Source organism: Anarrhichthys ocellatus, unplaced genomic scaffold (genome assembly GCF_004355925.1).
Source record: "Anarrhichthys ocellatus isolate YVR2014 unplaced genomic scaffold, GSC_Weel_1.0 scaffold4, whole genome shotgun sequence".
In the NCBI taxonomy this organism is placed as follows: Eukaryota; Metazoa; Chordata; class Actinopteri; order Perciformes; family Anarhichadidae; genus Anarrhichthys; species Anarrhichthys ocellatus.
In genome coordinates this window covers 11,790,955-11,812,591 of record NW_022280034.1, presented here as the reverse complement: position 1 = coordinate 11,812,591, position 21,637 = coordinate 11,790,955, and the positions used below count along the sequence as shown (strand labels likewise).

The window sequence follows — 21,637 nt, the reverse complement described above, 5'->3', positions numbered from 1 at the left end:
GTATTCGAATTATAATAGAAAACACGTGTAATCATTTTGTACTGTAATTATGTGGTAACATTTTTTTCTATCCGTTAATATTTTTGTAAACCATGCATGTACATTGCCAGACGGTCCCTAAACTGTTAAATCATGGCCGTCTTTTGACAGAATAGTCCATATGGGATTTTGGAGAGATATATTTAAATGTCTCTATATTTAAACACCGGGGAAGGACCGAAGTAACGAGTCGTTTGGCGATACGAGGTGATTCGTGTGAATTCGGCAGCGTTTTAAAAAAAAAAAAAGAAGTACTTTATTTTGTCATGTCAACATTTTTCACATACAACAAATGTACAGTTCAACATCCAACACTCCTGAGGGCAGAGGGAAGTTCTGGAAGCGGCAGTGAGCATTGGGTCGTCCGCAACCTTAAACCCATCAGGAGACATGGGGCTGAGAGTGACGTTAGCCTCTTCAGTGCGGCTAGCGAAGAGGACGATGAAGTCCACTTTGACAGTAAGCAGCGTTTCCTCCTGTACTGTACTCCATGTTGCTGCCTGAGGCACCGAGTACTGGTCCGTATTGAGCTCGCTTCGGTGGCGGTTATAATAATAAAACGTCACGTCATTAATAGTTTAAGACTTTCGTGCTTTTATAAACAGGTAGGGGCGAAGTTGAGGCGTAATCTAGGCCACGTGACCAACTTGATTCAGATCCCCCTCGCTGTTTAATGCAGCCATGTTTTTAAACTGCATGTCCCCCCTCCACCGTTTATAATGTTTGGACCCTGGTGACATCATCCGGGTTACTCTCTCAGACTTTATAAAGCTCCCTCGGGTGCCACATAAGACTTTATACAGCTGTGTTCACAGGCCAAGTAGTACTCTCCATGACAAGTAAATGCACCTCTATGTATACATTTGGTGCAATTACTCTTTTCCCATAATGCTATACAAACTTGCAGTTGTCAAATAAGTGTGCGCGGGTCTCGTGAGGTCATTGTGTGTGAGATCAAGTCAAATCTTAAGTCGAGCCATGAATTTGTGCTTCAGAACAAGTCGGGACTTGCCCATCCACTCTTCCTGCTGTAAAGGGAAATGAGAGTAGAGACATGTTGGACAGATGAAACAGCTTTTCCTTCCCATTCTGGCACCGTGACCAAGTGTCCAAGTGTGTTTACAATCGGTGAGTGAGTACAGTAGGTGGAGGAGGCTTGGCGTCTGCTGGTAAAGGCAGATAAGCGTTACTGTTGTGCACGCCCCCTTATGTACAAACAAGACCAGGTCATTTCTTTATGCATTGGAGGTGAACAGGATAATCATTAGTACAGCTTTGAGTGCTTAATATTAGTTTTTATACAGAAAAATGGATCTAGGGGACAGAAACATTGTTGAAATGATAGCAAAAGTTATTGAAGAAGGTAAGACTACGGAGAGGAGATACTATGGTTATATGAGTGGAACATAATCTAAACTGTTGTTTACAGCTACAAGAAGAGAACCGAATATAGTATTATGTTGAAGCAGTTAATTCTTACTTCCTTATTTACCACCGCTTCCTCTTTCTCGCTTTTTTTTTTTCTTCAAAATGTTGTATGCTCAGCTTCCGACACAGATAATAACCGCGAGGTGCTGATGGCTGGTAAACATTACCCATCCATCCAAGAGTTTGCCTCAGCAATCCCCAACCACCTCCTCCTGGGGTCTCTGCTGGAGCACCTGTGCTTCGTCTACGAGACCAACCCGACACGCTCACGCACGCTGTTTAAAGGTACGTACCGAGATGTGGGGACCTGAAAATTGACAGTTAGATTAAAACTTGTATGTTTAAATCATTGTCCCTACATCAGGATCCCGACATTATTGCTGACTTATTCTAAATTTAGTTACAAACTACTTTTGTTGTTTTCTGCTGACAGTCATTGGCCAGCGTTTAGCTGCCATGAACCTCCTCTCACCTTTGGCCATAAGTGATGAGTTCAGCACCGTCAGACTGCAGCACAACCGGGCCTTCACTGAGCTGCTTAATGCTGCCAGCTCCTCCCTGTATCCACAGGTAACTGGACCACTAGGGGCCTTTGTTGGCAGTTTAGGACTAGGACTATTATGTAAAGTGTTTATTTGTACTTGGTATAAATATTAGGCCAACTGTACAGTCTGGTGTGGCTAGTGTGTTTATGCTCATCTCATTTTTCAGGGCCAGCAAGGTGATGGCACAAACGCGCACAAGCCTGCTGTAAGGTAGGCGATGCTTTGAGTTGCTTCTATGGAATATTAACATGTTATTAAGTATTGTGTAAGAGATGTTTGTTTTTTGCCTTCCCGCAGACCAAAGGAGGGACTGTTTCAAGCACAGACGTCCCGGTATCTTAGTGAATTTGAAGAAATATTTCGACTCGGAAAAGGATCTTATGGAAATGTTTTTAAGGTATTCCACTGTGTTCTACTCCATGCTAAAGAAGAACATCAATTCTTCAGTTTATCAACAAAATCATTTTTTTTTTTATCTCTTCATCTTGAAGGTTATGAACAAATTGGATGGACAGTATTATGCCGTGAAGAAAATTCTCATCAGAAAAGTCTCAAAGGATGACTGCATGAAGGTAGGCCATCAGTGTTTTATCAATACAGCCCGTATATCTCCATATTCAGAGATATAATGTAGTAATAATATGATTATTTTTGTTTTGCTCCAGGTCCTCAGGGAAGTCAAAGTGTTATCCAGCCTGCTGAATGTAAACGTTGTGGGCTATCACACTGCGTGGATGGAGCACGTTCAGCCTGCGGCATGTGAGTACTTCTGTTGTGTGACAAGTTTCTTGGAATGAGATAAGTGTCCTTACTATTCACTGAGTTTAGAGAACAATAACACTGACTGTTTTTATCACAAGAGAGACTTTATGTGAAAACATCTCTGTTGCAGATCCTGAGTCTCTCCTGCCTGCACTGGAGTCATGTGAACAAGACAGGTAGGATCCATTTACTGTTTTCTGTCATTGTATAACCCGATTGATTGAGAGATAATCGGCATAGAAAGTGACGGTGGAGTTAATCGCAGCCTATTTTTCCTCGTTGGAATAATTACTGACTTTGATTCTATACAGAAATAACATGAAATTAGATTTTCTTTGTTTGTTTTGTTTTGTATGCCAGTGTAGCAGGTGAGTAAAATAAATATTTCAAACAGTATTTACAGTATTTATCTCAGGGCATGTAGATGCGATAATAGTCATTAAATTGTCCAACAACACTGAATCGATCTCGGCTCCTTCAATCGCAGTTCCGATGAGAGCTCTGACAACATCAGCAGCAACTCCTCGATCGTTTTTCAAAGCCTCAGTCGAGCACCAACAGACTCGAGTGCCAGCGCACTCCCGAGAGCGGCCGAGCCCGTCGAAGCTTTGGTTCCGACCCCAGAGAAGGGCCAGGTGGTGTGTGCCAAGACGATGCGCCGGATTCCCAAGAACTACGTCCCCTGTGTGTTCCTGGGACAGGGGGGTCCCCCGAAGACCTCCAAATGTCCCGCCATGGGCTGGGACAGCTCGGCACTGTTAGAGGAGGAGTCCAGCAGGAGTAGCATCGAACTGAACAACAACTCCTGCATCGACAAGGAATTTCAGCAGTGGGCTGGCAAAAACCGCACAACAAAGCCTTCTAAAGAGGTAGGCACTTAGAGAGGCTTTCAGTGATCAGACGAACAAATAACGATCGCCATGTTTTATTGCATAAGTTAAACGTGTGATTTGTTTTTTTTTACTTTATTAAAACGTATGGTTGCTCTGTATCTGCAGGTACAGTTCCACCTGATGCTCTACATCCAGATGCAGCTGTGTGAGCGCTCACTGAAGGACTGGATCTCTGAGAGGAACACCAAGCCCAAAGAAGAGCAAACCCCAAAATGTAATTGTTTAAAACACACATGACTTCACAAAATGACGTTGTTCCAGTAGAAATTACAGATGAAATTACATCAAAAACCTGATATACTTTTGTTTTTTTTCAGGTCCTTATGGATGTGTTGACACCGAACACACACTCAGCCTGCTGAGAGGGATTCTTAAAGGAGTGGAGTACATTCACTCCAGGGGAATGATGCACAGAGACCTGAAGGTAAGGTGCTTCCATGGATTTCGTTTGATCACCATGTGTTATGTCTGTAGCTTAATGCTAACTTTTGCAGTCGCTTATAGTTTGCATTGACACACCGGTGTCAACTAACGTCAAATAAGTCATTCAAATGGTCTTGGTCATGAAAGGAAATGTTTTGTTCCCAGTAGTTGAACACGAAGTCATAGAGCTTATCAGGCAGAAGTTTTCTCAACTCGTCGCCCTTGCCCTGGACGTATTTTAGATAGATGTCACTCCTGCAGATGTCCCGAAGCCTCCTCGGCTGCTGAGTGAGTTTTAGAAGCTGGTCTCTCTGTTTAAAGAAACATGGTTGCGTCAAAGTAGAGGGCAGGTGGCCGCTCTGGTCGTAGACGGTGAGCGGGGAGGTCAGACTGAGGAGTTTCCCCAGCAGAGAGCTGTTCCTTACATTAGTCCTGTGGTTCAGGAACAGGAACAGACAGCTCTCCCCCGCTTTGCTCAGACTTTTGATGTTGGCTCCATACCTGAGCAGCACGTCCACCAGCTCTGTGTTGCCCATGCTGCACGCCTCCTGCACAGGCGTCATCCCCTTTAAAATAGTCAAGAATGAATGGAATTTATTGTAGTACAGATGTAGAACCTAAAGCATATATTTCAACAGGCTTAAAAACACAGATTTATATGCAGAGATAGACAACAATACCAACCATGTCCACGTCCGCTCCCTCCTTATCAAGCTAGCCATGATGTCCTTATGGAGGATCCCAGCAGCCATATGCAGGGGCGTCATCCCACTGCTGTCCGCAGCATTAGCATCAGCACCGAAGCGGGCCAGAATTGGGACAGCAGACAGAGCCGTGTAGCGTACTGATAGGTGGAGAGCCGTCTGGTGACTCCCCTCAACCTAGAGAGCAACCACAATAAATAAAAACCATAGAAATAGGGCATTTACAAAAAGATATATTTACATTCTTGAGGATCTTTTTGTCATGATTTAATTCAAACATTACAAATGACTCCTACTCTGCCTGTTTCATTTTACAGATAGGAGCTTCATTTAGTACAAAGAGAAGCTTTTTTTACATTAATAACTTTTTACCTTTGCATTGATGTTAATGCTGTGCTCCACGAGGAGCCCTAGACAGGCCTCTGCCTGTCTGCGTACGCCACTCACAGCAATCTGGAACTTGGAGCTTGGTTTAGTAGTCAGGATGCTCGGCCAACCGGCTATCACCAAGTGCAGAGGGGTTCGACCAAGCTGGTCCCTGTGACAGAGGCAGAGACGGTGAAACTGGTGGGACCAGTGACATGTGTGCCATTGTGTCATCACTTTACACACGTTCATTTGTTTTTATTCTATCAGAGGCCTATACCACAGGAAGTACAACCTCATGTACGACGGTAGTATATATCGGCGGGATGTCTGTGTTCTTGTCCGGGTGTGTGTTAGTCCTGACCTCATGTCAGGGTCCGCCCCTGTTGACAGCAAACTCTGCATGCTCTTCACTCTTCTGTAAGAGGCAGCCAGATGAAGGGGAGGTGTAGCAAGGCCCTGAGACAGGACAAGACAAGACGAGACATGACCAACTAGAAAAGTAGAAAATACAAATATGTTGCAGGCTACTACTGAATGAATGTTCTCTTTTTTACTTTTAATTTCACAAATATAATCATCACACCTGAGCGTAAAACACTTGACAATTGATAGTATTTACTGAGCTGTCTATATGCATCATCAATTGTATACAACTTTGTGATATTGTTATACTGTATATTAGATGCTGTTTTCACACTTACATTTAACACAATTCTCACAAGTAACATTGTTGCATTTATTTTCCACAAAACTTATCCGGGTGCCCCGCGTATAAGAAAGTTGCTCCCATACTTTTTTGACACGTCTTCTATACGTCCCAAGTCTTCCTCCATAATTGCAGTATAATATTCATTGTTGGGAAACTTGACAGTTACTGCTCCTGTCCCCCTCATGTCCCTTGCTCTCCTCCAACATGACCAGGCATAGCAGCTTCACTGCTGTCTGTGTCAAGTCTTTCAGGAAGTGAGCGGTGGTTGAAAGCTGGTTATTCTAGTTCATCACAGGATTTCACCACATCCGTGTGAGAGTTTGATGTCTTCCTGTCACATCTGATAACTTTGTGTTGTGTGCAGGGCCAATGATGGGGACCGGTGACACCCTTCTGGCTAATTTATAGGGTTTTTTTTCACTCTTGTGGCACTTCAGTATTTTACTTTGAGGAACGCAAATGCTACCTTACAAAAGCTTCAAATGCAGCGATTAAAGTTCAGTATTTGAGTTGCCTGTGTGATATAAAGCAGCTACATGTTTCAGAATCATATCTCCTTTATTCACTTTCAAAAACCTTGGAAATCAGTATCTTTACACTCACTGACATATAACATAAAACTAATTGTAATGTGTTTGTTTTTCCCCCATAGCCCAGGAACATTTTCCTCCATGGTAACGACTGCCATGTTCGAATTGGGGACTTTGGTTTGGCCTGCAGGGATATAATAATGGATGGCCATAAAGGCACCGCACCTCCCAGCAGTGGTAATACTGCACCTCTTAGCTCGTTTCACTTTCACGATAGTACCTCACGGATTCACCAGTAGATGGCACCATGTGCTTTAAAGTCACATCTCTGGTGTATTTTGCAGAATCCTCACACACTACAGGTGTTGGCACATTTGTGTATGCTGCTCCAGAGCAACTGAAGGGCTCCCATTATGATTCAAAGGTAAACATATTAACAGTACGACAACTAAATTAATATAAATTCACACTTCATTAAACATGACACATATTTCCGTGCTATACTTTCATCATTTATCAACTTTATTTGTGACGTTGTTGCTCTCCCAGTCAGACATGTACAGCATCGGAGTGCTGGCTCTCGAGCTATTCCAGCCCTTTGGGACCGAGATGGAACGGGCCCGGACCCTTGGGGACCTGAGAGAGGGGAAAATCCCAGACCCGTTCTGCCAGAGATGGCCGGTCCTGACGAAGTTCATTAGGAACCTGACGAATAAGGAGCCCAGTGTTCGTCCCACAGCCAGCCAGCTTCTACAGAGTGAACTCTTCTGCAATAAAGACATAGTATGTTGGCCTGAATGGATACATATTAGCCCCCTGATGACTTTTGTGCCATTAAAAAAAAAAAAAACTTTATGAATAGTTATTTTAGATTACTGATCTAAAATCTGTGTGTAGCTGTGTGGAAATGAATGTCAGTTATTCATGTTATTCTGTATGTGTAGCTTTGCTCACCAGAGAGTGCTCTCTGTTGGCTCCAACAAGGCTTATAACACATTTGAAGTGTTATTAACAGTTCCTGATCATTTTAACCCTTTTTTCTTTTCTTTTTCCTCTCCAGGTGATCCATAGTTTACAGAGACGGGTTGAAGAGCAGGAGGGAGAGATCATGCAGCTGAGGAGACAGATCAGCCGGCTTCAGAGCTCAGAAGTCGTAGTTAATTTGTCTGAGTCCGACAACGCCTAAGCCTAAAGGGTCTCAGCCATCCACAGATAGTCACAACTTGATTTATTCAACCACTGCTGTACTATGTTTCGGTAACTTTGTACAAGTGGTAGAGCGTGTGTGTGTGTGTGTGTGTTTGAATGTGTCTTGTACATCGGGATGTAAGGGTGCAATTATTTATCTTCATTCAGCTGTTTAATAAAACCTACTTTCATATCCGCATCACTCCCAAATCCTAATTCTTAAAGGGGCCGCACACAATGGATGGAGAATGGACCTGACAGTGTCAACTTTTGAGTTGTTTACTTGTTTTATTATGAGCAGAAGGTAATAAGATTTTGATCAACATTTACATCTATTTTGTTGTCAGGTGTAGGTTTTACATACCAGTGATATTTTATGCTCATTTGGACACTATCACTGAGATAAAGATGAACTAATTCAGTGTCAAATATACCATTCAATGGAAAAAAAAAAACATTTCAAGTACATCTTAATTATCGAATGATAAATATTGTATGATAGGCTGAAATGGAAGGAATCTTCTTATATCCATCTGGTCAATGAATTGGATGATATACCGGTACAATAGCGTTATGAGGGACACTATGACATTTAGTTTTCACGAGCATTAACTGATTATAAACAACAACATTCTATAGGGACTGATATTATTGTTTGGAAATACTATAGAGATATAATAATGCAAAGAATAGAGCGATGTCGATAGTTATTTCTTGTATTTCGAATTCGCTTGTTCACACTCTTGCTCACTGGAGACAGTTTCTAACAAAATAGCTAGCTAGCTAGCTAGCTTAGTGTTAACATAGCCCACTACAATATTCCCTATCATTTGCCTCAAGTAAACCTAAATTTAAGCAGGTAACAATCTTAACAACTACAGATAGCCACATTCTGAAACTACCTGTACTTACAAGTTCACTCCGTGCATCATTTGCTTTGAGCTAAACTCCTTGGCTATAATCCTGGCTGTCGTTGACGAGAGACATTACTTGGCAGAGTGAGAAAGCCAGCGCAGCAGCCTCCCCAAGGTCCTAGTGCCCGGGGTTTATATCGTCCAGTATGATGATAGGCTATTGGATTGTAATTTGAAGGGGGAGAAAACATACAAACCAGAACGCACGCACATATGTAGCATGTTAGAGTTATAAATAACTTGTCCATGTGAGAAACAATAGTTTAATTTAATGACGTCACCAAAATATTATTATTATTTTTTGTTTTTTTAAAGCCAATAATGCCAAATTATTTGGGGGGGCTGAAGAACATGTTAGGGGGGCTTCACCCTGCCTAACGGTGATGAGATGATTAGAGACCGGATCGTTTTCGGTATATCACAATGTGTATTATGATATTGCGCTTCTTGATCCTTCCATATTTGATTTTATGGGGATAAGGGCACGTTTATTTTCATGCATGGATCAAACATATGTCTTTGTTCTCTCACCTGTACATGTGGTTGATGGTAGTTGTAAAGTTAAATTACTGGTCACAGGGAATGCACTCTGTTTTATTTTCAGAACTTTTAAAAGTGGAAATACTGTGGGTACTGTGTAATCTATTTTTAAAAGAGTATTTCAGCATAAATATAACAATCTGTGCTTTCAAGTTGGTCTGCTTAAAGCCAAGTAATGATTCTGAAACCACTTATCGTGTATATATGGGTGTAAAGTACACACTGTTGGTTGTACATTATGTACACAAAGGTCAGAGAAGTGTTCATGCGACGGATCTTCCCGAAACACGTTCCGCTGAGAGAAACGGCCGTGTGAACCAATCAGAGACCTCGTTTCATCGAAGGTACCCGGATGTACCCGTGGGGCAATTAGCTACGTCATTGTTCACCGCCGGACACCCGCTGGAAATAAGGAATGGATTTACTACCGATATTAACGTATTCATAACAGATTCCAGGTGAGTGTGTTGTTGATTTTACGACCGAGTGTCACTTGAACTGTACAGCAGTACTATTTTAGTGGTCCCGAGCCGCTGAGAGTCGTTGCAGTAGCCTTACACCGGTTCTCTGTCATGTCGGAGAGAGCAGCGCAGTGAGCACACACAGCCGCCGGTGTCGAGCCCCTCCTTTCTCGGCTAGATAAACGTTCCGTTACCCGTGCCCACGCATTATTTAATGAATTTATTTCGAAGTGGAAACACAAAACTCCACTTTGACGTTCATAGTATATGGTTTCGTTATTCTCCGCCATGTCAGTCAGCCTCCATCGTGCCGAGCTAGCCTTAGCTAGCACCACTAGCATCAATATTTGCCGAACGAGCGCCACCACGGCACGTAGCTCGCGCCGTTCGGTAGCTAACACTAATGTGTTACGTTCGTCGTTTCCATGGTGTTCGTGACTTCTGGAGTCACTCGCTCTTCATCGGTCACTCTATTCGTGGCATCGACGAGAAAGGCGAGCTTTTAATCGGTGCACCGTCTCCCAGACGGGCTAACGGAGGTTTAATGGGTGTTTTGGTGAGGTTTAGCGACGCTGCGTGTGAAAGGCCTAGCAGCCGTCTGTTAGCCAACGTGAGCCAGTGTGTCGGAGCAGGTGGGAGGGAACAGCTGTTGTTGTAAACGTGCTTCCGACTAGGACACATCCTCTGTCGGGGGTCTGAACTAACGTTAGTAACGTGCACTTGGTAACTTTAGCAGAAGTTGCTCCATTTGAACATAATAAAAACAGAAGTAAATATCTGCCCAGTGTTTTCTGACGTTTGTTAAAAATTAAACATTTCAACGTCCCTATAATGTGCTATCACCAAGGGCCAACATCAAGCCTTTATGGCATCTTGTGTGTGTAATTTCCTCATGATATCCAGTGTTAGATCTAATATTCAGGGCTGAGACATTTAACGCTAGTTATTTCAGACTGCCCCCACTGAGTTTGGTTACTTAATGTATAAAACAATCTGCTATTCAGTAGCTGGCACGTTAGTGTACTCTCGCAGTGTATGATATCACTGAGAGTGTTGATAACAAAACTGTCTCCTTCAATACAATAATATCATCAGACTTAATATTACATTATGACTGTCAAAAGGGGATAGTACTAGATTGGTGTGAAGTTGGCTAATTCAAATATTGCAATGTATTTATTTGACTGCACCTTTTGAGTGATTTGTGATAAATAGTAATATTATGGCTATTGCATTGATTGGTTGTAATCTAATTGTACTGAAATGTTATCCAAATGAGTTGTGAGACACACATACACATGTAAAGCCACATTAGAAATTAAAAACACAGCACCTTGAATTTAATCTGTATTTTCAGCAGTTGTATACTTCTGTGTTTCTGCCCCTCGTACAGCAATGAACAATGACCATAGTTGACAGATCTTCAGAAAAGTCTGACCACGAGTCAGTCGGGTGTAAGCGATCTCCCTTCACCAGTGGAGACGTGGGGATGGACGGTAGCTGCTCCAGCAGCTGGGCCATGGGTCCCACCATGCCCAGCGACTCTCCGAGGCTGAAGGCTGCAGGAGGCTGCCTGGGTCCAACGCCTGGAGCTGCAGTCTACAACAGCACACCCTCCTCTGGGGACCGGCCCAAGGAGCAAGGTAGGAACGAGGGCCAAGCTGCACTAATGAAGCTACGCTATGTGTTACTGTGAGAGTGTGCCTCAACTGGTTTTGTGGGTGTTGCTGCTTCATGATGCTTCATGGTGGTTTGATATAAAGAGTACCACCTGACTAGTTTAGCAGAAACAAAAGAGAAACTCTTTCTTGTCTTTCCTCCTTTAGTTTGTGTTACAGTTGTACTCGTTAGTCAGGATCAAATGATATAACTCCTAATACTGATATCTATGGCTGTAAGGTCCGAAGCTTCCTTTTGTCATTATGTACTTACAGAGAGTACGTAGCATATATACAGATACTTGTTTGTGGCCTGGACCTGGTAAATTCATTGAATTCAACTTTAGTAATACTGTTGGCTCTGTGTGTACAGTGATGAGCAGTGGTGATGGCATTGACTCGCCCCAGAAGGTCCTCTTTCCTCCAGAGCGGCTCAACCTAAAGTGGACACAGGTTCACCGCATTGGCGCGGGCCTGCAGAACATGGGGAACACCTGCTTTCTCAACTCGGCCCTGCAGTGTCTCACCTACACCCCTCCGTTCGCCAACTATTTGCTGACACGGGAGCACTCCAAAACATGTAAGTTATTGTTTCACGATGCTTCTTTGAACCAAGGAGGTTCTTGTGTACGTGTACAACCATGCAGTCATTATCACATCACTATTGTATCTATGAGCAGCCTTCTTGTCTGATTCATGTCTTACTCATCAATGTTTTGTCCTTCTTGTCGCTGCTGCAGGTCACGAGCCGGGGTTCTGTATGATGTGCACCATGCAAAACCACATCATTCAGGTCTTTGCAAACTCTGGAAATGTCATCAAGCCCATTGGTGTGCTCAATGAGCTCAAAAGTAAGTGGTTGTCTGTTGAGTAAAACACTGAAGTTGTGCCCTTTTGATAAAATGTTTAGCTGAAATGAATGACAGGAGGCGCTGTTTACCTTTTTCATTTTGGAGGGAAATTTCTCGTGGGGGTTTATAGTGTGCTGTTAAAATACTTTTGAACTTACCACCCATGTGCTAGTGTGATATCCTATAACAGCTTCTTACATATCTGACTGTTTTGTGTTTTTCCCCTCTCAGGGATTGCTAAGCACTTCCGCTATGGAAGCCAGGAGGATGCCCATGAGTTCCTGCGGTACACAGTGGATGCTATGCAAAAGTCCTGCTTAACTGGAACCAAGTAAGTTTCATACATTTCCAAAACTATACACAGCTTAGGATAATTCATTTTTTAATATCTATATAGGCCAAACAGGAAGGGAAGTATTACTGTATTCTGTGTATTCTGTGTTGTGCTGATATATTGAATATTCTGCCCAGGCCATTGCCAAGTATGTTATGTACACATACGAAGCTTACATGCATGTTTAATAGATACCCTGGGCTGGCCAGTGTGGCTCTCAGGGGACCGAGAGTGATCTTGGGCACCTCAAGTATCAAGTCATTTGTTATTCTGTAATAACAGGTGGCCTCTCATCTAATTAATCTTGCTCTAATTCTTCCCTTTCTCGCTCCTGCTCTTTTGACTGCAATATGTTGCGACTTGACAGTGCAGATTACTGTAAAGTGACGTTTCTTCTCTGCTCCAGTACAACCTGAAAATATTTTTGTTTGTTTGTTGGATTAATAAGGCAACCAGTCGGTTATGTCTTTACCCTTGTTGGTTGTTTTTCATCCTCCATATTTCTCTTTGTGACAGATTGGACAGGCAAACGCAGGCAACCACTTTCATCCATCAAGTATTTGGCGGGCACCTACGATCCAGAGGTACGTTAGAAGTGTTGATTTAGTTTTCTTGTTTTGTTTTACAGCTTTCCTGGACTAATAAATAAACTCTGTCTTTTCTTTTTCAGTTAAATGTTTAAACTGCAAAGCCGTCTCGGATACATTTGACCCTTTTCTAGATATAACTCTGGAAATTAAGGTAAAGAAAAACTCTGATATGCCTCTGTTTTGCAGGTTACTGCATCACGATTAGTCCTGTCACGATAACTACTTTAGTCAGATGTATATTGTCCCAGGAATTATTGCTAAAAACAACATTGATGTCATTTTAAGACAATTTTATGTGACTGAAAAAATGATAATATAATAGCATAATAGTGCAAGTACACCGTTTTTAAAGAGTATTTTGACATTAGAATTGGAATGTGAAAAAATATTCTAACTAAATAAAAGAAATAAGGAATATAACTACACAGTCAAAGCAATACATGAAATGGACTCTTGGGCAAACAGGCAATGGCGAGGTCAGCAAAAATGATCGAGGTCATGTCCATACAACATATGATGATGTAATTATCGTGACAGGCGTAGCAATAAACCAATTGATTCAGTTATTTTTGCAACGATCATAACAACAATACCAAAACCCATTTTTCTCTCCATGCAGACAGCTCCCAGTATCTCCAAGGCTCTGGAGCAGTTTGTCAAGCCAGAACAGCTTGATGGAGAAAATGCCTACAAATGCACCAAGTGAGTTGTTTTACAGACGAAACCATGACGAGAAAGAGTCTGGGTTTTATTTGCTTATCTATATGCGTTTGACAGCGAACTGACTGAGCATTACTTTCCCTCAGGTGCAAAAAAATGGTCACGGCCTCAAAGAGATTTACAATCCACCGCAGTTCAAATGTGCTCACCCTGTCACTCAAACGCTTCGCAAACTTCAGTGGAGGCAAAATCGCAAAGGTAACCATGACATCTGTGCACTATAATATCAAGAATATGATATATTATGAATAATTGATGTTAATCAGCTGTTGTTTGGTCATCAGGATGTGAAATATCCAGAGTACCTGGACCTGCGGCCCTTCATGTCTCAGTCTCAAGGGGAGGCCCAGGTCTACGGGCTGTATGCGGTGCTGGTCCACTCTGGATTCAGCTGTCATGCTGGGCACTACTTCTGCTATATTAAGGTACTGGCACTGCTATGGACCTCTGTCTCAATCTACCAGGTACACATGCACACATTTGTCTCTCCAGCAGTCTATCAACAACTCCTTAATGAAGAGTTCCTACGACAGCTCTTAGCAGTCTGAAGTCTTGACTTTGATAAGTCTTTCCCCAGGTCTAGTCTTGTGTGCATACAAGTATAAACACAATATAGTTCTTCTATTAAGATATCATTATATTTGTTCCTGACAGTCAAAAATTCTCAACTTTTATTATATTTAACACTTAAAAAAAAAGAAGAGAACTTTAAATGGAAGATGTGTAACAGAGATGATTCTGTTTAGCAGTGTTAAATGTTAAAGCCTGCCAACTCCTGTTGTTTCCCAGGCGAGCAATGGGCAGTGGTATCAGACGAACGACTCCTCTGTGTCCGTCAGTGACATCAGGTCTGTCCTCAACCAACAGGCCTATGTCCTTTTCTACATCAAGTGAGTAAACCGTCATTTTTAAAGAGATTAAGAGATTAAAAAGTCTGAAAACCTTTAACATGAACCCTCCCACGCATTTCAAATGTGTCATGTTGCTAATGTCTCTTTCATTTGTGTCCCTAGGTCCAGTGATGTGAAGAAAGCAGGGGACTACAGCCACATGAGCCATAACCCAGGCATCCCGGGTCAGTCATCTCCACGACCGGTGGTGATTCCACGCATCAACACCACCGTCCACCACAACAACAACAACATTGGCTTCATAGGTCCACAGCTGCCTCCACACATGACCAAGGTACTGCAGACTTGCTGTCATTTAAATACTGGTTATCATATTTGAATGTTAATTCATTTAAGATATACATCCAATGTTTTAGACGCTCAAAACATGTCCTTGTGTGCTTTTTGTTTCCTCCTCAGCGCAATCTCCACGTTAATGGGAATGGATCTCTAAGGGACTATCCCACCAACTCCAAGCCCAGCACCAGCAGCAGTGTTGTGGGAAAACCTAGCCATGGACTGGCCTCTTCCTCCTCTTCCATCTCCCACTCAATCAGCAGGCCCACTATGATCCCAGACCACGACAAGCGCCAGAAGCTTTCCTTCTTCATTGGACAGGGCAAACATAACCGCCCGTCCTCCTCCTCGTCCTCTTACAGCCAGCCGTCCTCTGCCAGCAGCAGCTGCTCCTCCTCCTCCTCCAGCTCTAGCTCTTTATCCTCCTCACAGTCTACCTCAGACGTTCGCTTTGTTCCACGTCAGCTTAACCACGGTAACGGCATGTCTTGCAATAATGGGGATCACCACACGGGAGGGAACGGAGCGTCGTTCTTGGTGCCGTACGGCCAAGAGTCGTCAGAGGAATCGGACCAGGAGAACTGTGGCACTTTGGAGAAGGCCGGTTTGGCCAACTGTCACCTTAACGGAAACAAGAGAACGGGAGACGTCTTTGAACATTCCACTCAAACCACCAACGGACAGTCGGGAGTGCACCACAAGGGCAACGGATTAAATATACCAACCAATGGTGTCTCTGGATCCAGTCAAAATGGGCACCATTATGAACACCACAAAGTGAACGGACACAGCACCCCTGATAAAGTAAATGATACGCTTTGTGTTTTTGCTATCGCTTCATAGTGTATTAATAACCTCATGAACAGAAGTTTTATGTCTTATTTGCTATATTATAAATGAATCGTGGCTTGTTTTTGCTCCTAAGGTCCCTGGCAGTAATCATGGAAGTTCATCCTCTGTGACTACTGTTGCTGCTAATGGACTAGACAGTGGCCATAGTCAAACAGGGTAAGATCACATCTTCACGGTATAGACAGACATTGAACCCCAAAAGTATAATACAAAGCAATATTTCAATGCTTCATGTTTAGTTTTGTTTGTTTCTACAGCAAAGAGGCACAACATTCTGCCTCATGCCAGGCCAGTTCTTCTCAGAGCATCCATCCTGCTGCCAGTGAAAGCCAGCACCTCTCCACTCCTGACATGAGGGCTACAAATGTGTCTGAACCCCTCCCTCAGCATACAGCATCCTCCGCTGTTAGCTCTCCACCCTCGGCTACTGCAACAAGCACCCATTCTGTCTCATCTAAAGAATCGGCTTCCTCTTCTGCTCTTCATTGCAACCCTACGGCCTTATCCATCCCGCCAGACTGCTCCCAGAAAACCAATGGGGCCACTGCAGCTCCGCAGAAAGTTAGCAGAGGTGGGGAGGAGGCAGGAGATCTACCACAGACCAGTGATCTGTCAGCAGGAACTGAAGGACGCACAGATTCAAAGGAGCAACACCAGTCCAAGCCCAGTTCTAGGGGCAATGAAGTACCAACTTACCGGGACAGGGAGAGAGACAGACTGTACTCTGACTGGGGCAGAGACAGAGAGAGACACTACAGGGACAGGAGCCAGGAGCGAGAAAGTGTCGGCGATCGGCATCGTTACAGACGGGACTCCAGAGATCCCCAACACCATCAGCGCCCGTACAAGGATCGCAGTCCCCCTCACAATCGTTCCTCCAGGGACTGGGAGTCGGAGCATCGCTGTGAGCGGACCCTCCACCACCCAAGGGAGCGTGATCGTGACAGGTGCTCGAACCATTACCACCACTATCACAACCGCCGCTACAGAGAGGACTCGGACCGCGAGCGGAGGGGACAAGGTTATCCCTACAGCGAAAAGTCTCACAGTCGAGGGAGGTGGCAGCCAGACAGTCGAGAATCACGGGTGATAAGGGACAAGAGCAATGGCAGGGAGAGGGACTATTGTCCGTCAAAAGAAGAGAATTCCTCGCCCGCCACAGAGCCAGAAACAAAGTCCAAAGGCTCGCCGCCTCAGGCTCGGCTCTCCACGTTTGAATCGGCTCTAAACCGGGAGGATCAGAATCACAAAAGGATGGCTGATCCTCTGAGCAAGGAGAGGGACGACAGCTCTGAGGCCCGGCGCTCGAGAAAACACAAAAAGAGCAAGAAAAAGAAGAAGTCAAAGGATAAAGACAGGCACCGTGAGAGCGGGTGAGTAACGCCATCTTTGCCTCCATGCTTCATGGCACATGTCAAATTTGTTTTGGATAGTTGTGTTTGCCATTTTGTACAACCATTCAAATTAGAAGAACACCATCAACCATTTAGTTAAGAAAACAAGACATTTGAAGGCATCAGCCTGGGCCCTGTGAGGTTGCAATCAGCATCTTTTCTTTATATTTTGTTATTCTATAGGTTTAAACGATAATGCAAATAGCCTTGAGCTGTAGCTCTACATGTTTTTGTCTTTAGCTGTTGACAAAGCCCGACAGTTTTGGATTTAGTCGAGAATTGGGAATAATCGTGGTGTGTTTTCTGTCTTCCCCTAGAAGCTCCGAGGTGGATTCAGACAGAGCCGCTGAAACAAAGAAGAAGAAGAAGAAGAAAAAGAAGAGGCCGCGGGACAGCGAGCAGCACAGCCCAGAAGCAGCTCGGAACCACAAGAGTAGAAGCAGCGAGGAGGAGGAGAGCCGCAAGCGACGATACGACGACGTCAAGGAGGCTAAACAGGACCAGGCTTTTTTGCCAGAAAAACGCAGGTGCACGGACTACAATGATGGCATCAGTGAACATCTACTCTCCTCCAACCACGCATCACCCACAAACGGTTCAAGTCACCACCATCTCAACGGATACAAAGGTATTGAAGGTTTTTCTCTTGCAAAGTCGTCCTCAAAAATAACCAACATGCGGTAATGATGCTGCTGTGGAGCTTGTCGATTTTAAAAGTGTTGATCCTGTTTTGCAGGAAATGGTTACAGCCAAACCAATGGCGACTGCCACGCATTCTCCAGTGGCTTGAAACACTGACTCTGTGAGTGGGCGCCCTTTCAATGATTATCACAGTTTGCTCCGGCACAATCAGTGCTGATAAACAGTAGGAACTCTCATCACAGGTGCAAATATTTCAGCTCCTCGCTATGCAAACCGATTGTATGGAGGCCTCTTCTTTCTCATTTCAGACACATCGACACCATTTTAACAACAGCAGAGGAATGACATCAACGACTTTTTTTCTTTTTGACGTGGCGCTTCTTCGTTGGGAGCATATTGTATTTTTACCACAACGGAAGTGTTTTAAACTGGTCAGAAATCTTTTTTTTAAGGCAGATAGATTCATCTGCCGTAATTCTCCGAACTATTGAAAAACAAAAAACTGTCACCCGATAAACATTTAAGATGAAAAATATTAATATATACTTATATGAACACAAACAAAGCCTGGAGCTTAAACATGTCAACTGCTGCTCAGTGGAACTCAGGACTTGAAAACTTGTTAACATCCATCGTGGGTATCCGCCGGCATCAAACACGAATGGAACTAAGGGGAAACCGTGAGGCAGCGTGCTCCCCACTGGGAGCGGACAGACTAACGGAGGGCGATGTTAACGAATGAGACGGAGGAGTGACTGATACCTCCACATTAACCCTGGACAGAACTTGAGGACATTTCCCAGCTTTTTGTTTTTAATTTGGTTTCCATTGTTGCTCTGAAGCCTAAGATTCACCCTGTCATTTTTTAAAACTTTTTCACAGATACAGAGGGCCTTTTTTCTTCTGGATCATGCCTCTCTCTCATTCTCTTTATTTTATTTTTAAACATTTAAAACAAACAAAAAAAAAAAAGCATCAAATATCTGTTATTACAGCTGTGGACCATTTGAGTTTGCTTTTTAATGAAAAATACAGTTTGTGTCTTCTAGCGTCATAAAAATACTGTGAATTTAATTTTGAACTGTACTATCAGTTATTTTTATACGTAAAAATCCTGTATCAGGGTTATCAGTAGATGTTTTGTTGCTTCGTTTTTTTTCAACTTTAGACAGAAGTTGAAAAACTTCTGTTATTCCTTTTTAGTTTAGCATGTCAGAATTTATACATTGTATAAGGTCAAAGCCTTAAAATACATTTGTTCATGTCAGAAATTGTAATTTGTTGGTCTTTGACTTTGTTTACACGCTGCGTTGAAATGAATGAAACATGCTGATTGAGATGACTCACCAGTTGTCAGAGATTTTTGAAAAGCTCCGGTCTGCCTTTTGTATGATATGTTAGGAATAGACCGATTGTATCCGAGCTTCTTGTACATCAAACTTTCCACGGTAGTTAAATTATGATGTAGATACATTGAGTGTGGATTGAAGCCGATGGCACTCTTCTGTATTCACACACGCACACTCATTTCTAGCTATTGGCAAGATGGCTCAGCTGGCTCTGTTTTCTTCACGACACTGTTTCCATGTTTGGAATAACCAAAGACCTGGTATGTTGAGGGAGTCAAGCTCTTTTTACTGAATTCACACGCACACAATGACTCGTTTTCTGATCAGCACGTCATTTTATTCAAAGTTTTCATCAAAGTATTCAGGAGCAGTTTTCCCAAACTAATATCAAGTCATGTTTAACTCTCACAACTCCATCTGCTGAATGACAGATTAGGCTGCCTTGTTCTTGATCTGTGTTTGGGGGGGAAAGCAGTCCTCAGATTCCAGTCAGCATTCACAAGTATCCAGTATCTCCTTTGTTTAGACTTTTCACGGGTGTTTTTGCACCCGCCTATGTTCTACACTCTCTTGTCCAACTCAGCATCGTGACTTTTTACTTCATAAAACATGTATTATCTGATCCTCAGTAATAACCGTGTGAGGAGGGTTCACTGCTCTGCAAAAAAAAAGCTGCACGCCGTCCCTCTTTCACTATTGTAATCTGTAAAGCTGTTAAACTAAAAAGTTGAACGGGTATAGGCTACGGCCATTATGATGTCCATGCTACATAAACACAACAAAGAAAAAGGGAAGAAAGAAACCCAGTATGTACAATATCTTCTATACATGCATAATGTAAGTTGGGGGCTGCCTCTTTTGTTAAACAAACTAAGAAAATAAATACAAAAGAAATTAACTTGAACACAGAGGTGGATCTTCAATACATAAAATGACCGTTGACAGGATGTACATAGCTTTTTAAAACTAGTCACATAAAAGGTCCAATACACTCAATATATGTGACGTATTCCTCAGCCTGCATCAAATGCTTCAAAGAGGAAACAAGGGCGCGTTCTGTAAATGAAGTTGCTAGCTTGTAGACTAAATCTGTGTTTGCATATACAGTCACTTGAGTTCACAATCAGACCAGCTGATCTATAAGATTGAGGCTTTCTGTAGTTACAGAATACTACAAAAACATTGTTGTTGGCAGTTGTCAGAAGGACATTTCAGCTGAAGATAAAACGTAGACTGGCATCTGGGAGTCTTGTTGGCAGACAGCAGGCGGGCGGGTCCGGATGAAAGGGGAGGAGGACTGTTCAGGATTCAGGTCCTCCCGTAGATTTAATTCCTTGTATGTCCAGCAGAGGGCAGTCTCGTCACAGCCACACTATGCAAAGATTTCCCATGATTCCAGTCATTGGCTTTAGTCCTCATTTGTTTTCATCTGGCTTAGTAAAAGTTTTGCACGCAGTCTCACCCAAAACGACCATCAGGGTCTGTGTCGGATGAAGAAACCAAGAGCCGAGGTGCAGACGTTCTTCAGGTGGAAATGAGCTAGAAAAACTCCAACCTATGTCTGCTGCTCGTCCTCCAGACCTGAAAGAACAAACGAGAGGGCTTCATGCCCCCCGCCTGTGACCAAACGCACACATACACCCGCGAGCACTCTGCTGGTCACAGACACGGTGGCGATGCAGGTGTGGTTGAAGGCGGGCGCTCATCATTTCTTATTGGCTATCCTCCGCTTCCTGGTGGCCAGCATGTCGTAGAAAGGATCCTTGCTGATGCTTGCTCTGCAAAAAGAGAGAGAGAGAGGAAAGAACGGATCACTGATCCACTGTTTCACACTGTGAAATCTGTTTCTATAGAGCGGAGTAAAACACTGTTACACATGATGAAGTCGGGATGTTATGAACATTTGAGGAGTATTCTGGGATGAGGTCCAGTAGTTTCTCATTGTACTAACTTGTCCTTGATCTGTTTTGTATCCATCAGTCACTGCATCTTAACCAAAGCACATCCCGTCTAGTGTTTGTATTTCTTTCTGGTGAATCTAGAGAGAAACCTGTTCGCTTTAATTCTGAGTGATCAACAGCAAACCTTCACATGTACAGTGATACAGTTACACCTCACGCTCTTCCATCAAACTCATCTTGCTATATATCTATATCTATATATATATCTATATCTATATATATATATCTATCTATATATATATATCTATATATCTATATCTATATATATCTATATATATATCTATCTATCTATATCTATATCTATATATATATCTATCTATATCTATATCTATATCTATATCTATATATCTATATCTATCTATATATATCTATATCTATATATATATATCTATATCTATATATCTATATATCTATATCTATCTATATATCTATATCTATCTATCTATCTATATCTATCTATCTATCTATATCTATCTATATATCTATATATCTATATCTATCTATATATCTATCTATCTATCTATCTATCTATCTATCTATCTATATATATATATCTATATATATATATCTATATATATATCTATATATATATAT

General features: G+C 42.7%; 4 protein-coding genes across 6 annotated transcripts in view; 2 read left to right on the top strand and 2 right to left on the bottom strand.

Moving 5' to 3' along the window:
• Nucleotides 1-331: 331 nt before the first annotated feature.
• Nucleotides 332-7,787, top strand: eif2ak1 (eukaryotic translation initiation factor 2-alpha kinase 1). Its single transcript, XM_031843939.1, is given in 16 exon segments — nucleotides 332-351; nucleotides 353-498; nucleotides 1,585-1,752; nucleotides 1,901-2,037; nucleotides 2,179-2,222; nucleotides 2,310-2,409; nucleotides 2,504-2,584; nucleotides 2,678-2,771; nucleotides 2,905-2,950; nucleotides 3,262-3,643; nucleotides 3,773-3,881; nucleotides 3,985-4,091; nucleotides 6,525-6,639; nucleotides 6,747-6,826; nucleotides 6,952-7,185; nucleotides 7,463-7,787. Coding segments are annotated over 16 exon segments (1,989 nt in total). The 3' UTR covers nucleotides 7,589-7,787.
• Nucleotides 2,891-7,859, bottom strand: LOC116381642 (ankyrin repeat domain-containing protein 61). The gene is given in 5 exon segments (XM_031843940.1): nucleotides 2,891-4,971; nucleotides 5,167-5,332; nucleotides 5,525-5,619; nucleotides 5,883-7,169; nucleotides 7,357-7,859. Coding segments are annotated over 4 exon segments (1,215 nt in total). The 5' UTR covers nucleotides 6,057-7,169; nucleotides 7,357-7,859; the 3' UTR covers nucleotides 2,891-4,191.
• Nucleotides 7,860-9,365: 1,506 nt separating this feature from the next.
• On the top strand, nucleotides 9,366-21,213 carry usp42 (ubiquitin specific peptidase 42). 3 transcript variants are annotated; one of them, XM_031843078.1, is made up of 18 exons: nucleotides 9,366-9,502; nucleotides 10,899-11,148; nucleotides 11,537-11,743; nucleotides 11,904-12,014; nucleotides 12,246-12,345; nucleotides 12,865-12,932; nucleotides 13,019-13,089; nucleotides 13,558-13,640; nucleotides 13,745-13,856; nucleotides 13,943-14,083; nucleotides 14,448-14,548; nucleotides 14,672-14,843; nucleotides 14,969-15,649; nucleotides 15,771-15,853; nucleotides 15,955-17,070; nucleotides 17,409-17,719; nucleotides 17,828-17,893; nucleotides 18,042-21,213. In XM_031843078.1, the coding sequence occupies exons 2-17, from the start codon at nucleotides 10,908-10,910 to the stop codon at nucleotides 17,887-17,889; spliced, it is 3,660 nt and encodes a 1,219-aa protein (XP_031698938.1). In that variant the 5' UTR covers nucleotides 9,366-9,502; nucleotides 10,899-10,907; the 3' UTR covers nucleotides 17,890-17,893; nucleotides 18,042-21,213. The 3 variants fall into 3 exon arrangements, with proteins under 3 accessions (XP_031698938.1, XP_031698935.1, XP_031698937.1); XM_031843075.1 differs by having other exon boundaries at nucleotides 17,828-21,213; XM_031843077.1 differs by lacking the exon at nucleotides 9,366-9,502 and having other exon boundaries at nucleotides 9,523-11,148; nucleotides 17,828-21,213.
• Nucleotides 20,753-21,637, bottom strand: part of cyth3a (cytohesin 3a) — a 35,545-nt gene continuing 34,660 nt past the window's right edge. Inside the window, exon 13 of the mRNA XM_031843079.1 lies at nucleotides 20,753-20,860. Within this exon, the coding sequence (XP_031698939.1) occupies nucleotides 20,788-20,860 (73 nt within the window). The 3' untranslated portion in view covers nucleotides 20,753-20,787. The remainder of the gene's footprint in view (nucleotides 20,861-21,637) is intronic.